At 37.2% G+C, this 22,100-nt stretch overlaps 1 protein-coding gene across 4 annotated transcripts in view; it reads right to left on the minus strand.

Annotated features, from left to right (window-relative positions):
- Nucleotides 1-695: 695 nt before the first annotated feature.
- The window catches only part of CTDSPL (CTD small phosphatase like), an 82,749-nt gene continuing 61,344 nt past the window's right edge, over nt 696-22,100 (minus strand). For 3 of the 4 annotated variants that reach the window (XM_026841892.1, XM_026841890.1, XM_026841889.1), the window contains 4 exons: nt 16,135-16,191; nt 8,777-8,869; nt 6,983-7,168; nt 696-5,114 (listed from right to left, as the gene is read on the minus strand). In XM_026841892.1, coding sequence (XP_026697693.1) covers nt 4,989-5,114; nt 6,983-7,168; nt 8,777-8,869; nt 16,135-16,191 — 462 coding nt within the window. In that variant the 3' untranslated portion in view covers nt 696-4,988. Of the gene's footprint in view, nt 5,115-6,982; nt 7,169-8,613; nt 8,640-8,776; nt 8,870-16,134; nt 16,192-22,100 lie in introns of those variants that run through there. The other variant, XM_026841893.1, reaches the window with a different exon arrangement.

A 22,100-nucleotide genomic window follows, 5' to 3' on the forward strand; every position in this document is an offset into this window, starting at 1 on the left:
CTAAGGAGACTGGTAAAACAAAAACAAACAAACAAAAAATAATCAAAAAAACCAACCCACCAGTACAAAGTAAAGGCAGTCTAGGTCATTCCAACCGATCATACAACTAATGTGCTATCTTGAGCCAGGTGCTTATTCTACCAGGCCTGAGGTTTTCTGCTCATAAAAGCATTAATAATATGTGCCTTTTCCTAGAAAGAAAGGCTCTGCCTAAGTCTTACTGTGTCAGATAAAAACTCCCAAAATAGACTTTACAAGCAAATAAAGTGTTTTATTCAGATATTCATTTGGATATGGCAGTGATGTTAAGAACAGCTATTCAAGTAGCTGAAGTAAGCCCTTCAAAAGAAGTCACACAGCTTTGAGACTTGAAAAAATTATTGTATGATCTCATCCAAGAGATCTAAATAGCTGGAACATCTGCCAGAGTCACCACCAATTTACTTAGCAGAGTTCATCAGCAGTTCATCAGCTCTGTTTGCACAAGCAGGTGCCAGGGCAGTCAATAAGGAGTCCTATACATGACTTAAAAAGAGGAGAGGGGGAGGAGAGTGGAACGGAGATGGGTGATTTTACTATCTAACACGGATGTGCATTAGCAGGACTAAGTCCCTGTCAAATTATGGCAGTGACTATTACTGAAGAGGAAGTGCAGAAATTCTTTTTCCCAGAGAAGTATTACATGCACAAGTAACTATATTGTTAAAATTTTTTATTTGTGACAGTAAAGAAACCATTCAATACCTGATTGACAACACTTCTCTCTCCTGAAAACACTTATATGGTATCTGTAGTGTTTCTCAAGTATCTCTGGATTGTTCATTGCATTAAAGTGTAAACAGCTCCATTATTAGAAAAAAAAAAAAGAAAAAAAGAAAGAAAAATTGTCATTGCTTACTCCTCTGTAAGGAAGTTCCCAATAGATCTTTAACAAGAAAGAAAAGAAGTCAGCTGGATTTTTACAATATAATGAAACAGAAAACTGACAGCTGATTTTGCATAGTTAGCCCAGAGATTTTTAAGCAATTGCCCCATGCAAGTCTCACCTTCCCTCCTCGCCCCACAAAGGCATAACATCACAGCACCTTGGAAATCAGAGGCACAAACTTGTTTTTGTTTTACAAATAGGGCTGTGCGGTACTGTGGTTTATTAGTTTAAAAAGAATCTGTAAAACATAGGATTATGTGTTTGTAAATTATATAGCTACAGATTTTTTTACACTGAAATTTCAAAAGCTTCAACATCAGCACACACCAGTGTCATTCAGATACTTTATTGTCCCCAACCTGTCTAATCAAAATCATGCTGTGATAAAGTGATTGCATACACCAATAACCAAATCTCTTCAGGCGTTGAGTTTCTTCCATGTATAACTTTGCTGTTTAAAAAAAGATTAAAGGGCAAAACAAATAGACAAATTATTCTTCCAAAGATACCTAAATGAACACAGCAATATTGTACATTTGCTAGGATCTTCCATCCAAAACCTGCCACACTTCCTGGTGGTTAACAAGTATTCTGTGCACAGCCCTAGTTTACAAATGGCAATTTAATCTTAACACTTCAGTTGAATTTCAAGAATCTAAGGCATTCTGCCTTACAGCTTAATTTAAAAATACCTATACAGGCAAAAAACCTTTTTTAACCCGACATAAAAAGGACAACAGAACTTCAGGCCAGACAGCAATTATTTAGCTGAACAGAATGACCAACTGGAAAAGACTTTTAATACTTCTATAATATCCAGAAATAGAATTGAAAACCAGGGTTTATAACAGCCCTGGTGACCTGCACGCATTATCTGCACTTCAAAATATGCAAGAGATTTAGGAAACAAGTATTTTTTCCTATTTTAACTTTTTAAAATCTTGTACTTAAAATACAATCAAATACCCGTATTGTAATTTTTACAAACATTCCACTCATTATCTGACTTTATGGACAGAACTATATTGCTTTGTTAAAATCTAGAAACTCTAAATATATAGCGTTTGTATATTCACGCAAACGTAACACTTGAAATTTCAAGTACAATGATAGTGTCAAAATAAACAACTATGACAGTTTGATGCCTTTGGCCAAATCTGAATACCCAGGGAAGTCCATACCTGACTGCAAAGCACTCCAAGTTTTATTTCACTGGGAATGAGTTAAAAAAACCCCAAACAACCAAACACCAGAAATTATAGAAAAACTCTTAAGATACTAGCTGAGATCAAAGCTGTTGCTAATTTTTTCATCTTTGTATTGTCACCATGAGTCACTTTAATGCTGTACTAAACTAAGGGATTTCTTCTGAAATTTGTGTATTTCAGGAGCCAAAATAAACAATACAGAACAAGTATGATTGACCAGAATATCATCAGAACTGTTCTTCCAGAAGCTGGTGCAGAAGTTCAGTTGTCCATTATATGTGGATTTTAAAACAATACAAGACACTTTAATAATCAACATTCATTCACAGACTTAAGGCAACTGGTTCATGAAATCGCTGCTTTCATAAATGCAAACTAATGACATGGTTTGTCTCACATACAACAGGTCACAACCGTTAAATGGCATGTCTCAGTGGGGTTATTTATTGTCTAATTGGAAGATTGTTTGGTCTAATGCTAGTGAGAAAGTCTTTGAATTTTTTCAGCCATTCCTATTCATACCTGCACAACTAACTACAACCTGAATACTTCCCTGCAAACTGTATCTGAAGCCTAGAAGCTACAAACACAGTTGAAAATACTGCTCAGAGAACAACTTTTTGGCAGCTTACAGCTTCATTACTCTGAAGTCAAATACAAAATTAAACAATCTTAAACTGAAAGTAAATGTTAATGGACTAACCAGAATCCATACGTCCTTTTTCCCCGTTTTTTTTTTTCTAAATGTAAGGTTTCTTTTTTTTTTTTTTTTTTTTTAATTTGACAGTTTTGTTATTTGTTGTGGCACAGAATCATACAGTACTAAGGTAATGCCAACTAGTAAGAAAACAAAACAGTGATGCCGTACAGACTCATGAGCGTCACAGGACTGCCTCTAAATCCCTCGCTACAAGACACAGCGAGCAGCTGGAGCACAGCTGCACTGCAAGGGGGCAAGTCATCTTTCAGTTTTATACTGCACCTACAACAATCTACTCACTGCCTGTGTAGGCTGGCCTGCCCTTCTATGAATGAATTTGTTAAGCTGCTTCACCAATGCTTTAGACAAGGATGACAATCCAAGTCCATCGCAAAAATTTTTTTCCGAATCATCAAGACTTTACAAGAAAAATAGAAAAGGCAAAGGGGATCTACTATTCAGAATTTATTAATAGCACTAGGCTAATTAGAAGCACCAACTACTCCATTTAGTCTTCTCTGATGACAGCCAAACATAGCTGTAATTTTTATGCTTGTAGATTTCTGGTGCAGATAATAATTAAAAGGTGACACTGGAAAGAGGGAAAAAAAAAAAGGCGTGCCTTGTTCTTCAAAGGCTTAAAATATTTAAAAGTAGAGTACTTATGACACTACAGAAGATGCTGAGCAGATTCTCAGATTCAGAGAACCTGACTTACTTAACTCCAAAGCCAGAGGACCAATTTTAGTCTAGGCTAGTAACTTCTGCTCTTCTAGCAAGACTCAATAAAGCTCCCAATCTGTACCTTACACTTTGGGGAAGAAGAAATAGAAACCAGAGATGTGGGAAAAATACTTTTTGCTTTTTTACATACCAAAGAAAGGAGAGGGCTTCATCTCAATTGGGAAAAAAAAAAAGAAAAAAAAGAAAAAAATCCTTTACAGGTCACCTTTAACTGAGTTCTCTGGTATATCTGATAGCACAGGATTAATACATGGGGGTGGGTTATGAAGCCTGCATCTTCTTTATTGCCCAAGTTTGCAGCTTACAGAAAATGTTTCATAGCACAGGCACAGTGGCAAAAACAGTTTAACAGCCGATGGTCAACTCCATTTGGTGAGTATACAGTAGCAGCAATTAAAAGAAAAAAGTACTCCAAACAGCTCAATACAGATATCCAGCTTACCCAGATGGGTTTTCTTTAAGAAAAAAGTCTTAAACTAATAAATAGATCTCCTCCCCATTCTCCCAAGATAATGGTTCTCCAAAAAACAAGAGGCATGGCAGTTGTGCGTAAGCAGAGACAACAGAACTTCATCTGTCTAGAATACAAGGTGCTTTAGATCTATTAGCCACCTTATTTTCTCAATTCCATCATTTCCTAATACTCAAACAACTGCAGATATGTTCAAAAGTGTGCCCAAAATCATATCAGTGAAACAACCATGTAATTAACCCAAATCACCCCTCCTACAAATGCTTAAACCTTCTGAGCATCACAAAATGTAATACAATTTAATGTCATTGTGGAGACAGGAACCCAGCAACTTTGTTTCAACTTTTTCCTTTGTTATATATTACAGTGCTCTATAAAATTTTTCCTTTTTCCTTTTAAAGCATTTAGACAATACAAGACTAAAAGATGTCTGGAAATACGTCTTATACAAAAATGAATTTTTATCTTAAAATAACATTCAAAAAGGCACTTCATTCTGTAAGAAAAAATTCAGAGTCAGGTCAACTGCTCTAAGCAGGGGGGTAAAATTGTCTGCATAGTGGGAGGGGAAGAAAGGGAGAGAAATTCAACTGCTGAAATACAAGCTTCTTTTTTGGCATGTTTTAAGAAAAGCTGATCCAGTAAAAGATGTCCATTTATGAAATTCATTAAAAGAGTCCCATTTAAAATAGCTTTTTTTTTTTTTTTTTTTTCCTTTAAAAAAGTAGTCTGAACACATGACCTTAGGAGTCAGGCTTCTGAAGGCTTAATAGCATCACTCATGATTGTCCTTCGTGTCCAATGTAACAGGAAGATCAAGAGTAGCACTTCTGACAGGGGTGACCTCCCCAAAGCTTACATTTGAAAGAGCTGAAAAAGATGGAGACAGCCTCTAGCAACTGCAATCTAGTAGCAGAAGTCAGTCAATGTTAAGGGCTACCTGTTGCAGAGTTTATGAAGCATACTGTAAACTTCTTCCTCTTTGCTTAGTCCTTCAAAGAAAGGAATAAGATCTAGCAGCTCTGTGTCTGTCATGTCATCAAACCAGGACTGCACAGGCACCTGAAACAAAGAACGTGTGAGTTTTGCCTGTGTAGATGTCCTGTAATACTCACTGTCGTCACAGCAAATTGCTGGTCACTAGCATTCGAGTAGAGTACCAGGTTCAAGTCCGCATTTTCTAGCATACAACATCAACCCCAAACCCAACTGTAAAACAGTTGGCATGCAGCTGACCTTTTTCTACATGTCCAGGTAACCTACATGACCCAACACTGGAAAGCTCAATTTGCTCTGCCTCCTTAATATTCAGAATAGACTGGAAGGAAGATACAGGTTATGAAGCTGTACTGACGCTTTATTTACAGGCAGGTCTTTTTTCCCCTCTAAGTATTATCGGTGTGAGTCACTAAACATAGGCATGCAGCAACAACCCGTTCTGGCATGAGGCTGTGGAGGAAATATTTAAACAGCGAATAGAGAACAGTTCTCCAATTAAAATACAAGCCTTGAGAGCAGGTTCAGAAAATAATGCATATAATAACACTTCTTAAATATGTGGGCTGGATTTTGGGATAGAATTCTGTGTATCTTCACTATGGAAGTATACTGAGGTTTTTTTAAAGACTATCTTGGATCTTGTTACAAGCTCTGGTTTCTGCAGAGACTCGAATATCAGTTAGCTAGCAGCACTTTTCTATACATGATTAAACCACTCTGACAAGGCCCTTAATTTCATCTCCCAAATTTCTACAGCTCATTATTTTCTTGGCACTGAATTCCAAGATACCAAATGACGATCTGGATCAGGTTTTTAATTTTAACCGTGAACATAAATTAGAGCTACAGCTCCTGGTTATTATAAATAGCAACTTTAAACCATGTGTGGCACCAACCAGAAAAACGTTTTCACCCAATCATTTAGGGTGTCACAGTATTGAGATCTGAATTTAAAAGCTGGATGCTGCAAGATAAATAGCTCATGTAAAAACCCAGTGCTATTCCAGAGAGGCAGGACCATGCAAAACAGTGTCCCTAATAAAAACTTCCTATGTTAATATTCACAGTACACAAAAAAGGCAGCCTAAAATCATCAACGAAAACACTGCACAGCCTGGTTGTTTAAAAGTCAGTATATCTAAGGGGAGTTCCAGCTTGCTATCCTGGCAGCTACAGAACAGATGCAAGCATTGGTACTGATTGCAGCAATGTGGGGAGGAAAGGCCAGACCATTCCATCATAGCTTCTGGAGCAGATATGAAATACACAGTGAAAATGAGCATTGTTCCTAATTATTCTCCCCTGAAGTACTGTTGTCTTTTATCCTTATTCCTAAAACTCAATGAACTTGTCGACTTACATTTAATTATGAAGTGAGTTATGACAAAAATACTTAAAAGGAGAAGCATAATAACACAACAGGATCGTGATTTTTTTCTTCTTCCCCTTAGCCACAAATACAGAACTCAGATAGTAACCAGTAAAGCATTCATTATCTTGTGTAATAAAATATTTTCATTCACACAGTGAAAAAAGATGGGGTACGAAAAGCAGTTCAAGGCAACTATCCTTTCTGTTGTTATCACCACTGCGAAGAACAAAAACTATGCTGGAGGGCATCTTTGCTTTTTAGAGCTAGGTTAGTTATGCAGGTTTCTGAACTGCTTATTATTTCTCAAAACGGATGGACTTCATGCCAAAACCTAAAACTGAAAGCAGATGAACAGTCACGACTCTGACACACTGTCAAGATCAGTTTGCCATAGTCCTTCACCATTTGGCAGTGAATATCAGAACCTATCTGCAGTCCAAGAAAACACAGAAACTAATACAGTTAGCGTTCTGAAAGGCTACTTCTGAATCAGGAAGTCTGGGCAAGGACCAGAAGGTTAAAGTTACACTTGAGTACTTCAAACACTAAGAATACTTACTGCATTTTCAGGATGGAAGATGTAAGATGCAGGAGAATTATCTACTATAATAACTTTACTCAGCTCACGTCCCAGTCGACTCAGATCCTTCACATAATTTCCTCGGTGGAAAACACAGGATTCTCTAAAGAGCCGTGCCCTGAACACACCCCAGCGATCCAGTAAGTCAGCTACTGGGTCTGCATACTTAAAGAGAGAAGTTAGAAACATAAAGTTAGTAAGGTATAGATAAGGCTAATTCACAGAACTATACAAAGAAGGGACACCAAGTAATCTCAGATAAAATGCCCTTTCTTCGTTTTCTTCCCTGCTCCTTGTTAATTAACTTACATGCCTGCAAACCTGAAGTGATTAATAGAGAGGTAACACAAAAGTAGGACGCTTATCTTCCTACAGAAAGTTAACTTGTACTCGAATGTTTGCTGTGATTTATCAATTAGGTTTTATTCTTAGGGCTAACTTACAGTTACCCTAGGAGTTACCTAGAAGTTGATGGATCCAGAGGTCTCACCTAACATTACCATAAAATCAGTCAATGCTAGCAGACAATCTCTATGAAGCCATTTCCACAGCTGACTCATTTCTATGTGTCTCTGAAGATAAACTGCAATGAACACATCTGAGCATGTAGCTTTTTCAAATGATGCCCTTGGAGAGAATGGATCAGTAAAATCTTAAGATTAGCAAATTGCATAAGGGGCCAGAAAAGATCAAAGATGTTATCAGGGAAAATACCCATATACAATACTGGGAAATTCTCATTTTATAGATAATACTTCTGAGGCACAGCTTAGAATCCAACAATTGATATAGTATCCAAATAAACCAGAATATGAAATAACCAGGTACTTGAAAATGGTAGCTTTAACTTCGTTTTGTAGGGTATGAAATATCACTTTCCTGTATTTTAAACCGAGAAACCAAACTGATTTGAAATCAATCATCTTTTGACTATGAAAACTGCTATACATCTAACTGTAGTATGAAATTGTGCCATTATTTAGGATTTTCACAATGTGACTGAACAGAACATATTAAATGGAGTGCAGGGAAGAATCTTCTGATAAGAAGGCACTATAGCAGATCAAACAGGGTCCTGTCCTCTTCTACCATCTCTACACTAAGTTGGAGTAAAAGCTTACTATACTAGAGTATTATTTAGAAATAACCAATGTAATTCTACAAACAAGACACCACAAATACAATACATGGAAGGAAGTGAAGAATCTAAGATGTCTACTACTGTAATGTCTACCACAATCTACCTACGAGGTACTACTGCTACTGGAGACCAGAGGGCACAAAATATTCCTGTTGATGTTTCAAGCTTTAAAAAATGTCTGATTTTCTAACTCCAGATTGCAATTGTACCTTGACAGAACAAAAATGTGTTCCCAATTTTTAGATGCAGTAAATTTCTGAATCACTGATTATGTACATAGCATTAAATACAGTGTATTTTATTTCATGCCCAGCTTTAATAAACTGTTTCACTCGCACACTATTTGTTCTAATTTCTCACTATAACCATGGTAACTTGTAAGCCTTTCATATTGGCATTATGAGCAATGCATGGAGGCTACATTATGAGACAAGCCCATATGTGATGGTGTTACCATGGAAACACTTACCCACACACTAGCAGACAAAGTACACACTGTCAGACAAAGAAGCAAAAAAGAAGGGGAAAAATTAAGATAGTACCAACTGTGGAAATAATTATCTATAGAAAACCCAACCAAAAGTCCACTGACTAGCACCATAAGGGCTAATGAGATGAACAGAGGAACAAACCTTGGCTAGACTGGCTGTGAAGAGTACACATTCAAAGAGCTCTCCCATCCTCTGAAGAAACTCATCCACATGTGGTCGTTTCAATACATAAACCTGGAATGATAATGACTATTTAGGTCAAATGGTGTTTAAGGTAAAAAGAAAGGGAAAAAAAAAAAAAACAAACACTCCTGTAATCCTAACACTTGAAGAAACAAAAGTTAACATGGAAGCAGTTCAAATGAAATGCTGAAGGAAAAAAGTATACAAGATAAAAGTAGCCATCCAATAATGAGAAATTTGAATGCATGGGCTGCCAAGACCCATGCTGATTATGCAATTGCAAATGCTGTGCATCATCTGGAGTGATGCTTCTTGAAAAATCTCATTAAAAGCAAAGAGAGACAGTAGGGCTTCTCAAGAAGTGAGGATTCGGATCTCTCAACCAAAATTATTTTGGTGCTGGTGTCTTCAGTCCTGAAGAGCTTTACAGAAGGAATAAATCTGATAAAACCTCTAAGATAACAGGAATTGCACAATAGGGAACCGTTTTCTTCCTGTGGCTAATTCTTTCGTTTTTTAAATTCCAGGTGCTAAGTACTGTATCTCACTATGGATAGTTATCAGTTATCTGGCTCTGCAGAGAGCTTTCAACAAAAATCTTCATAGCACCATGCTGAATGTCTAGTAAATGTCACTTTCAAAATTCAGTTGCAAAGTCTACAGCATCTTCTACTGTAACTTTGTCATAAAGATCTCTTTTAGCATCTCCCTCCTCCTGAGCAGCTTGGTTTCAGCAATGTTATATTGCTTTTTTGTGCTGACAAGCATACAGGCAGCTTGGCTGCCTACTGTCAACAACCAGATTAATAAATATTAGAGCCTTCTTGCCCCTCTTTTCAGAGCAAGAAAGATGATTTGCATTCACAGAAAATACCAAGATGAGGTAACCGCTGCTCAGAAAGCTTAGAAGTAGTTCAGAATAAACTGTGAAGCTGAAGAGGGGAGTCTGCCTGAAAAATATTTACCTATCTTGTATGCAGTTAGATTAAAAGTTTGAGAGAAAACACTGGCACCCTTTTATCTTCTTTGTTTGGCAAACACTGGAAATTTCAACTGAAGAAGTCTGGCAAAGAACTGGATTCAGGAGGAATTGCACGAGTGATGCAATTTCAGGAATTTCTTTCTTTGATATGTAGAACTAGATTAATTGTATGTATTTTACTAGATTTATATTATCAAAGAGTTAGAAAACATAAGGTACCCAGAGGAAAAAAAAAAAAAAAAAAGCCTGAAGAAAAATATGGAAATGCCAGCTTGAACTGAAGTGTAACAATTAAAGCCTTTAGAAAAAGAAAAGTTGTATAATAGGGACTTGAAATTGAAAACCTAAATCTGAAAGCAAAGTTTTATTAAAAACATGTATGATGGAGCTGTACCTTAATGACTAAAGCAGAAATGTTAATTACTTTTCCACTTTATGTAGCATATAGTTCATAGCACGAAGACTTGATCTGCTCTGTTATTTCTATGAACTTCTGGCCTCTCAAATTCAAACTTTGATACAGCTAATAATTTACAAACCTGATTTATTCTAAATTTTTAAAAATAACCACAGCAACACCTAATCAATCAAATAAATGTGACATTTTTTGAATTAGACAGTTAACAGATGTACTTCAACACCACTCTCCTTCCAGATAATTACAGGAAAGCTTCCTCTATTTTACCAGGCATAAACCAAGCAATTTCCTCTCCTATAACAATGCAATTAATTTTTCACTTAGTTGTTCACAAAGTTGTTTGGTAGTATTTCCTTTCCTATCATATCTTCACATTGTTAAAGACACAGGCAGAAAGCCTGTTGCAGTCTCTTTGCATTTGGGTACCCAAAAAGATACTATTCAAACTCATCAGTTGTAAGAGAAAAGAAAGATGCGTATTACTACGTAACTCTACAGTTCATAAGAAGTTCTTAAGTGCTTACTCTTAAATTATATTCCTACGCTTATTTTTGAGGGCACAAAAGGGACACTCCAAAGTCTTAAAGTCATTCTTGGATACTTAGTGCTGGAATCTAGTAATTTTTTCCCTTTTAAATCTATAGTGTTTTCAGCTACAGCAAAACAAGTCTCCTCTTTGCTCTCCATCCCTAACTAAGCCTGTGTCAGTGAAGTATTTCCACTTGGAATGTAATTACAAACTCCAAGCCAAGGATATGAACTTTGCTGCTTGCAACATAACCTACCTCCTCCATAAAGAGAGCATACAGTAAACCAACCCAGTAGCTACAGACCGAGAGCTCCTTAACCACAGGCTTGTCAACAAAAGTGGGTTTATAAAAGCAAGTATTTGCAGTATGTGCTCTTTTGGCAATCTGTAGGTCTCCTCCTAATACTGCAAGTAGTCAGTATTAGCTGTAAGTACCTAGCATTTTAATTTGTATTGTCTTCCTTCAGCAGTTTAGAACTCCTGATCCACCACAGAGCACCCTCAACCTCTTCTACGTGATTTTCCTCTGGTGTCTTGCCTTAAATCTTACCTATTCGGTATGATTTCCTTCTCTCACAAGTAAATGCCGTATTAAATAATAAATATCATCTCTTAGGATGAGGTCTCACCAAATTTCTCTTGTAATTCTCTCCCTCTCTAAAAAGCCCTAACTCCTTCACCCTTTGTTTTTTAAATTATTATTTTTTTAAACAACAGGGGTTTTTGCAGAACAACATATCTTAATACTCTGTATGGTTATTCTCCTTGAAGGGTTTTTTTTATGAGAAGTCCTACTTAGATCCTGGAAGCAACTGAAAGTGTACTGGTATCCTGGGCTACAAAATCTCTTTGGTTTACTTCACATAAAAAGCTTTCTTCAGCTGACAGTGTGGCTCTTTTCTCCTCTTCCTCCTCATTTGGAATTTTTTCCCTTTTACTTTGTTAGCGGCTGGTCTTGAATCTCAATGCTGCATGGTTATTTGTGGCTTGGCTTTTTCCTGTGTTGCATGATGTCTTCAGTTTAAGTCTCTAGACTAACTGGCTCCTGGCATTTTTCTGAGATTTATATAGTGTCTTCAGGGCACTAAAAAAAAGCCCTCCAGTTTTTCTGTATTGTATGTTCACTAATTTCTTCCTTATCACAGTAAGAATTTAGAGGAATACAGTTTTGGGTTTTTTGTTTTTTGTTTTTTGTTTTTTTTTAATTTAAAATGAACCCTACTCTTAAAATGTTAAAGCACATATCAAGCACTAGGCATGTTTTCACAGGATTCTGTACTTACAACTGCTAATGGCAGAACACAAGTAATTATCTTTAATTGTTTTCAAGCATTTGGTAAATCCACATACATCTTCTATACCTCAGAGCAGTTTTAACCTAAAAAGACTCAGTATTTGTAAACCAAAGAGAAATCCAGCTCAGTTTTAATCAGTTAAATAGGACACAAAGAACTGCCTTTCAAAACCAGCTTTGCAATAACAAAATCTTCAGTAATGACAAAGAAATCTGCCCATGACAACTCCAGCTTCTGTAATCTCCAGTTTTGTGGGCTGGGTGCATCTTCTTTACAGCGAGCAGAAAGTAACACACATTCTTGAGACTTGTCTTTCTGGTTCACACAGTTGTGGTTGCCTCCCAGTGCAAGTAACCAAGAATAGGCCAGCTAGAACGGATACAGCCTATCCTGGATTACTTGAACCAGGCTACAGCCTTCTGTAAGAAAATGAATGAACTTTGTCCTTCATGGAATGAAGTTTATTAGTCAAAAAATGTTTCCCCTTACCAATAAAAACATTTTGTACATTACATTCAAAGTATACACACCAAACATTTATATAGCTTTCAACAACTAAAAATAAGCAATTGTTGAAATTTTAAAAATTGAATTTAAAAAACCAAAACCACATAAAAACTAGTTTACTCACTTAAACAAATTACATTCAATAATGAAATTTCAAGTAACACCATATTATGCTCTTCCTGACAGCGTTCTTTACTTTTTGACACCAACAGCAAGGCACAGAGGCACTTCAAGTCAATTTGGATAAAAGACAAAGGACCACCATACCCTAAAAATCTTCACTCATTGGGGATTAAAGCTATATTTAATGCACAGTTTCTAATCTGGGTGTTGTGATTGCTCTGCATTTGCTTAAATGGGAAGCATGCGCTGAAAGAGTAGACGTGTTCTTGCAGTGTACCAAACAGGTTGAATATCTTTCTCTGGCCACTACTTTCATCCGCACTAAACTTCCTCTGAAGTGCACTCTAAGTTGCAACACATTTCACTGGACTTCCCACAGTTTCTCACTTACAATTTGGTAGAGCAGGGGACCAGCTCTGATTTCCTTTTATTCAGAGAATCAGACAGAAATGAGAGAACTGGCCAGAAGAGTGTCAGCTCGCATTAGAACTGCCCTTTTGTATCTGTGCCATCATTTCCAACACAAAGCATGGGATTCAACTCCTGTAACTTTAGCTGCCCTGTAGACGGGTAGACGGGCACAGTCTATACAGGCATCTAAAGACCCATTACAGAAGGAGAGAGGGGTACCTCCACACATGACTTATTTCCTTGTAAAATAAAATGACAGTTTCTTTATAAAGACAATGTAAATTAAACTACAGAAATAAAGATGGGAGAGGGACAAGGGGTGTTCAGAAAAGCTATTTTTTAATCCAGGGAAGCTGGTTTACCCAAGTACCCTTTAAGATGATGACTGAATTGTCCTCTCCATAGAAGAACAAGAGACTCTCTGACCTCTGGATTATAAATGACATAAGAGAAAATAAACTCCCCAAACAAAAGACAGTCTTTTTTGAATACCTCTGTTGCACAACAAAAAATTACAACATTTACCACGAACAAAGCTTGTTAGATAAGTCAGTCTCAAAACTCTTTCAAGCATACAGCAATTGAATTTCCCACAACTTGAATTTCTGGTATAGCAGATCTGAAGAATCTTGTATAATTTCAAATTTCTTTCTGAATGAGCACTTCTGAAATTGTGTTCTCCATTTGTTTTTCATGGTGTTCTGTCTAAGGCAGAGTTCAAGTGCACAGTACTGTATCAGACAATCTCCTGCTTGATAAGACACCAGGCTTACTGGTAAAACAGGTAGGGATTTGCACTATGGACAGTATGGTTCCACAACACTCCTGTGATATTTTGAACAGATGGAAGTACTTCCCAGTGCCAGTGATTAAACTTTTGAGTATATAAACTGCTTAAGAAAATGGACAAGCATTATATAGATGACAAATTCTGACAGGTAACAAAAATTGTTGATATCGGCTCGTTTATGCTCTAAATTAATAAAAAACTACAGGTTTGAAGTGCGAACCAGCTGTCAAAGTTCTACAGCCTGTGTTAATGCACGTCAGACTGTCTGGATAATAGTACATTACTTTGCCCGCAGAGGTATTACAAACACAGGAATCCAAGACTTAGCCTATTCTGCATACCATATAAATTACCTTTATTTCAAGCATCACAAATTCCTTAAATTAACTTCATTTCTACCACCCAGATGCAACTGAGAAATTTACCTATTTTAGAGATGACGAACTTGAAATACAAAGAGATCAAGCAATTTCCTTGAAAACTGCAGGAAGCCTCCAGCAAAGCAGTCAGAGACTAACTTCACTTGACCTTCTCTGTCAAGAGCATCCTTCGTTCTCTTCATTGTTTAGGGTATGCACAAATCCACTCCCTTTGACAGGGTTTTTTTTGTGTGTTTTGTGTGTGTGTGTGTGTGTGTGTGTGTGCTGTGTGCCTCACTCCCCCCCGACTCCCAGTCATCTTGAGTGCATTATGTTTGGTGAAGAATCTGTAAGTTTGCAGCAGGGACCAGAAAAGCAACAGGCTTTCAAAGTGCTTGAGCGTAATGCCCAAACAGTCTTGTATGGGTTTTGTTTCAAAATATAAATACGTAATCTTGATAAGCTTAGTGATCACAATCATAAGCCATTCAAAATTGTTTGGCAACCTATTTTATTCCCTTTCAAAAGCATTCTGGAAAGTTTTAGGAGAGAAAATGTCTGTGTTAACAGCACCAAACACAACTAAGTCCACATCAAATGAAGACCAACAATGTCACAACGCAAACCTCCCAAAACATCACTTACATGTTTCAGGAATTCAGCTCTGGTGAACGTTACAGGTTCACCTCAGATATGTACCTCATATAAAGTACTCATATAAAGCATATAAAGTACCTCAGATATGGAATTTTTCTACATAATACAGGTACAGTGTAAAAACTATCAAAGCAACTATCACTTTAACACACATAATTATTTTAAGAGTGATAATTACACAGATGGTTTTCATAACAGGAAATCAAACATGAACTAACTTCATGATCTATCAATTGCTCCAAGATGAAAATATGAACCTATTTGTCCAAGTGAAAATCCATATAAAAGACAACATTTCAAAAATTATTTAAAATCTCCTTTAAATCAAATCTAGGGAAGATTTGCAAATCAATAACTGCATTATCTTTAACCTACAACAACCAACAGAATATGTTTTTTTAAAAAATTGCAAGATTCATATATCAGAAAGGCTCAACTTCACATTAACCAGTATAACCTGTCTCCAGCAGGAACTTTAATGTCTGTCTGAAGAGGAAAATTTACGGCACTGTAATTTATTTCACTCAACATTTTCAGAAATGACTACTGATTAAAGACACCAAGCTAAGATACATGCAGGGAAACAATTTTCAAATTATGGGTGTTTTGCATTTACTGAAAACCATTTCACAGTCTTAAGTGAAGTTCTTAAAGCATAGGACATAAAAATTAAGTCTCCCTGCCGTTTTGTCCAGACCTTTTAAAGATGCTGAAGTGTATAAAAAGTCATATCAGAGGAACTTAAATTACTTACAGGAAGAAAAGGGGACAGAACTTAAACATAGATTGCCACAAAAACCTAAAGAAATGTCTGTTCTTCCTTAATACTTTTTTAAAGCTTTGTCCATATGAACTACCAACAGACATTAAAGCCAAAGTATGTCACGTTTGTCTGTGGAGGGAATGAGAAATGCAGTATTCAATTAGTTTTTTCCTGGGCCTAGCAATATTTGAAAACCCATCCTTAGATCATTTCCTATTTGAAAATGTTTTCAAATTGACAAGAGTCAGGTATTGAAGTCCTGAGAACTGGAAGAGTTAAAAGTTGAAACTTAGTAGTTAGAAACTACATTCCTGGTCAAACAGGGATGCCCGTCTGGATGATAAATTCCAAAGGACATAGTTTTTTACTTTGTAAAAGGGCAAGTTATTGAATGTAAAGCAGCAAATGGAGAAAGATAATGCTCTGGGGCACTGAGGACACTTCCACTACTAGAACAACGCGACAGGAACAACAGCACTTACCTGATGTATGGTTCCATCAATTTCAACAGGAACGATGAAATCAGCATTGCTAATTGGCTAGAAAGAATGACAATGAAATAAATCAACATTAAAAATAAGGTCATTAGAAGGAAAATTTCGGAGGTGTAAGAGTACTTACTTCTCAGGAACAAATTAATAAGCATTATTGACTATACAGATCCACTCTGTGTACACCCTTTACACATACAAGTCAGAATCCTTATACAGCTATTTTTAAGCTTCATACAATGTAATGCACTTTACTGTTTGAATAACCCCCCCACTACCACTGGCTGTGTTTGCCACAAAAAATATCTATTTGATAACTCTGATCAAGTCTGTGTGGATGATGACAAATAAATTCAGCTATGTGCTTCACATATTCTATTCTGGACCATCAATTAATAGTTAATCGAAAATAAAGACAGTAGTAAAAATAATACCTAGTGGTTATATTTGAGTTGGGAGCTGCAACAAGATGCAACAAGACTTAAGTTGTATAGTTAAATGATCCTCAAGATGTGATACCTCAAGAACATGCTATACCAATCAAATTAATCATGTAAAAACTGCGTTTTAATTCAAAAGGGAAGAACAGGCACACTCTGTCCAAGTCCTTGAATCTATTTTTCTAGCCTGTTGAATACAACTTACGTCTTAAGACTTACTATGGAAAAAAATGTTGGTCAAAGTAAAATTACTCTGGAAATTGGAAAAGTGTCCTTGTAGGCAGTTTAAGAGTACATAGTCTAATCTTGGCTAGACAGCAGTGGTAACTGGGGAACGCATTGCTAACAATGTTTACTAGTTCAAGTGGACTTTAAACTTGGCAGAATCCTTTGGTATGGCTCAATGCATTACGTTCATGATTAAAAAAAAAATAAAAATCATGTAAATGTGTGCAGCTGAAGTTTGTAACTCATTCCATGATCTGCAGCTTGGAAATGGCTGAGACACAGAACTGTCAAAAATAGTTTTAACATGACTGGTTAACAGACAATATACTTCATGGGCAACAGCCTAAAAGGAAGGCTGGGACTAGTCTGGTTGGTAACCGGTATGGCATTACTATGCTAAGGCTGGAAAACACCTTCACTCAGCTCTATTAGACTTGTAGACTTTCCCACCTGGTTTTCTGGATCAGACAACAGATTGATCTCAAATACTACCAAGGAGGTGCCACTGAATAATCTGCAAGACCAGAAACAGCCTTCAAACCTGTTGGAGTGGAGGGAATGGGGTACCAAGGTGTGTTGGGTTTGTGTGAGTGGTGGGGTTTTTGGTAGTGGGGGAGGGGGCTACAGGGGTGGCTCCTGTGAGAAGCTTCTTGAACGTCCCCTGGCTCCAAGTTGGACCCATCTCCATGCCAAGTCCGAGTCTAATAGCAACGGTGGTCGTGCTTCTGCAATAATGTATTTAAGAAGGAAAACCTGGGAGGAGAGGGAATTGTGAGGCTGAGTTGCAAGGAGGACACCTATGTGAACACTGAGTCAGTGAAAGAAAGAAAGAAGGAGGAAGGGGCAGGGTGTGCCAGCACAGAGAACCTCCTCGGCCTGTGGTGAGAGGGCAGGCTGTGCCCTTGCAGCCCATGGAGGAACATGGTGGAGCAGATGACAACCTGCAGCCCATGAAGGACTCCACACCAGAGCAGGCGGCTGCGCCCAAAGAAGGCTGGGACTCTGAAGGAAGCCCCTGCTGTTGTAGTTTGATGCTGGGTGGACTGCAGCACAAGCGGGGCACCCACGTCAGAGCAGCTTGGGAAGTGTTGCAGCCCATGGGAAGGACTCAGGCTGGAGAAAGTTTGTGGAGGACTGTCTCCTGTGAGAGGGACACCATACTGGAACAGGTAAAGAATGTGTGGAGTTCTGTCCTCCCCCAGAAGGAAGAAGCAGTGGGACTGACTGCACGCCCACTATTACCTGTCCCCTGTACTGCTGGGGGGCGATGAGGTAGAGAATTCAGTAGCAAAGCTGAGCCTGGGAAGAAGGGAGGGGTGGAGGAAGGTGTTTTCAAGATGTGGCTTCTCACTGTCCTACTCTGTTAAGTGCTGTTAATGTCCAAATTGAATTTATGTTCTTTTTCTTCCTCTAATTAGTCTGTCTTTTGTCCGTGACCATAATGGCTGAGTCATCCTTTCCTGTTCTTATCTCTAATACTGAGCCTTTTGCTTTATTTTCTCCTTCCCATTCCTGAGGGGGAAAGGGCGAGTGAGCTGTGTGGTGCTCAGTTGCCCTCTGAGCTCAAACCACAAGGAAGCAAAGAAGCAGCCAAGGTAAAGAGACTGAGAAGAAGATCCCAAACTGGTGAGCCTAACCGTGTACTCTGTGAAAAAAGAAGGTAGAAAAAAAGAATCCCGCAACATTAACCCAACAGTATCACTTTGATCACATTCCCTGGAAAAATGAGATAATTCCACTGCCAAACGACCCTTCTTGCAAGGAGAGCAAAATGACCCTAAGAATTTATATAGAAGGCAACACCTTCTCTCAGTAGCAAAGTAATAAGGAAGATGGTTTGATGCAACATCTGTAAGTGCTGTGTCAGAGGGAAAATGAGAAGCTACACTGAATCTACTTGTCCTGACCAACCAGTATTGGCAATCAAACCTCCACAGCAGCTGATGCTGGAGAGCTCCATCCTGTTGATGACCACTGCACTAACATGGTCTAAAGAATTCCTCATATACCCACAGATACAATCTAATTTTTTTTTTTAAGCTGACATCAAGCAATTTACAAGATACATCCTCCTTCCTGCTTCTGAAAAAGCCAGAGGGGAGGCTCCCATCTGTTACTTGCATGAAGCCCCTCAGAGAAGATACTCTGCAGCACCTCTAATAGCCACAGAACAGCTACACAAAAAAGTTCTGAAGCTTCACCTTAAAAGAAACCCAAATGAACTGTCAATAAGACTCAGCCACCAGTTTTCAAGTGGGTGCCAGCTACGTGCATGCTTTGAAGAGACTTGTACACACTTGAAGAATTTATATATGCATGACTCCCTTAAGCAAGATAAATATTCTGTAGCAGCAGAAAAAGAATAGGTCACTGCAATTTTCTAGGGTTTTGAAGCCCACTGATAAAACTACAGCTATTATTAAACTTTCTTAACAGGAGCAACACCAACCAGATGTCATAGAAAACCACATTCTGTTTAGACAACTTAATTTTTGCTAACAAATAAAACTCACCCTTAGACTTCGTAACACTAACCAAACTACTCTTAACTACATATTTGCTTCCTCCACTTATACTTTAGGTCCTACGTCGCTTTCTTATTGACACAAACGATAAGGAAAACAGCAGGGACTGAGGTTCTGTCCTTCATCATGATGGGAAGACAGGAGAAATGTCTGCAACAGTTCACTGGATAAAGGTTTCTGGGGTTGCACACGTGAAGCACGTACATGTCTCGAGTGGGAACCACAGAGACACAATGTGAAAGAAGACAATGTATTTCCATTTAAAAATCTTAACTTAGAACCGTTTCTATTTAATAGAATGCTTCAGAGTTTTAAATGTTCCGAATGTGTTTCACAGCCAGTTTTGAATGACTACATTCCAGACTTGCATGTGGTTTAATTCATTTTATACAATACCATGTTTACATCTCCTTGATTTAATAAAACAATAATAGAAGCAAAAATCATAAATTATGATGGGAATGATAACTATAATGTCTATCTATTCCTTTTTTACTCTTGCCAAAGCACCCCAAACTTTATTCTTTTAATATGCACTTAACATGAAAGCCTAGTACCTCCTTAAAGCTTCACAAATATTCAAGGGGCATAAAAAGACAAGAATTATCCTCCTTCAGATGTTGCTACTTTCATAAAAAGAGCACTTTAAATACTCTGCCTCTCTGGTTGTGTTTAAAAAAAAAATTATCTGCATTTGAAATATGAAGCCTATTTCATAACAGAATTACGAATTCTAAATATCATGTGTTTTAAATAAAGCCTTTTGTTCTAAAAAGTCACAAATTTTTGTATGCTTTTACAGCTTTTAAGTAGGGACCTGCCTGGGTATAGCAGACATATTTTACTGAAAAAAAACTACCACAAAAACCCAACTAGAAGAAACTGCAAAAGCAATTTGATTATTCAGGCAGAGCAGTATGTACATAGGTGTTAAACTCCCTGCTGTTCTGGAAATCCATCGTATTTCCCTTTATGAAACAAAATCCAAACAGCACCACTGGACAGTACTAGCCAGTAAACATCTAAAGTCATTTCCTCCAACACTTGGTTTTCTTGTACATACTCCCATCACACGGCTTTCTCGTTAAGATAATGCCATCACAGCTGTAAGGCTTGAATACTGCAGAAACTCCAACATTTGCCTAACATTATTTACTTCACACAAAAAAGAACTAATTTTCTTTTCCTAACACAAAATATTGTTCAGTGTTCGAGACTACATAGAATAGTATTTTGATTTTTCTTAAATATCTATTTAACATCATTTAAATAACTATTAAATACAATTTGAATAAATGGGATGATCAAAATAAGCCCACTAAGAAAGCACTCTGCAATAAAGACAAACCTCAATCCTACAAGAAAGGATTTACACTGTCAACCACTAAATGGGTATTTCTTTAAAATGGTTTAAAAAAAACCCCAACATGTAAATTGAATCTCATTTTGTTTCAAAAACCAGAAAAAAAAATCACAGTACAAAGTTACAGCATTCAGAAAGCAAACTTTCATTTTTACAGTTCACATAACAATAAATCAAATATTTCATTATTTTTATATAAACTTAAGACTTTGAAATTCAGCTTTCTCTTCCTATTTTTGACTCTTTAATTAGGAGGCATGGTCCCTCCCTTCCCAATCCAGCTATGTTTCTAATCTCACTGAAAAATTCTCATGTTCAAATTCAGTCTGGGTATAGAAGTCAAGGATCTGGCACTGAGGTTAAGAGGTTCCTGTATACCACTGTGAATTGTTGTATACCATTAGGCGCAATAAAGTCAGAGAAGAATCTTAGTTTCAGTTTGAGGCACAGGAATATTTGTTCTAGTATCTCCTTATAAGGTCTTCTTTAAGTCAACAAAGACAGGCTGTTGCCAAATTCTAACCACAACATGAATTATGGTTTGCATATTTAAATACTGGCAACTAAATATTGCAGGATTAGAATGTTGTGTTTATGCTAGCAGTTAAAAATGGAGTGCAACCAAAACTAGAAGACTATAAAGCTAGTAACTCTAGCTTGCTACCAGTAAGGAAATGCACTATTGATTCTTATAAATTCTTCAAAGTATAAAACTAGCAGATGCTTCATCATATCTGACATTTGCTAATCAGAAATGCTACCAGCACTCTGAGCCAGTTTAGGTTATTAGTATTTCTTAATTCTCCTAATTCTAACTTTAGCCCTACTTAAACAATAGAAAAATACCACTACTTCCACCACATGCTGAAATCTGAAGGGTTATAAAAACTTGTTGCTTCTAGAAGATGACTGACTCATCAGCAACAGCTAAAAGCTATTTGCTTTCCTGTTGGGAAAGCTAAATACTTAAAAACACTGTGATGAGGACAGCAGCCTGGGACAGAAAGAAATCATCTCGGCAACGGAACACAGCAATCATTGGTGCCCAAAATATACTGTTTTAAGGTACATCTACCTAGCATAAAGCTGTGCTGAGTTTCCATTCTCCTAGACTAACTATGGCATCGTTTAAAACAGTAAAAATAAAATGGTATTTTCAGAGCGACAATTTTTGTACCTGTTAAAATACAGGTCCTTGTTGGAATAGTTACCATTAAAAGCCATAAAATAAGTAACTATTCTAGACCTTGTTGCAGTCAGTGTGACTTTATCAGAATAAAAAAAAAATAGCAATATTTGTGTTACTCCCCTTACAGCTAAGTTAGGATGAATCTTCATAGGAATAACAATGAGAACTACCAGGCATCCTGGGAGAGTCCGTAAGACTAGTTGATTTGTTAA

Source organism: Athene cunicularia (genome assembly GCF_003259725.1).
Source record: "Athene cunicularia isolate RWA chromosome 2 unlocalized genomic scaffold, athCun1 chr2_part1, whole genome shotgun sequence".
NCBI lineage: Eukaryota > Metazoa > Chordata > Aves > Strigiformes > Strigidae > Athene > Athene cunicularia.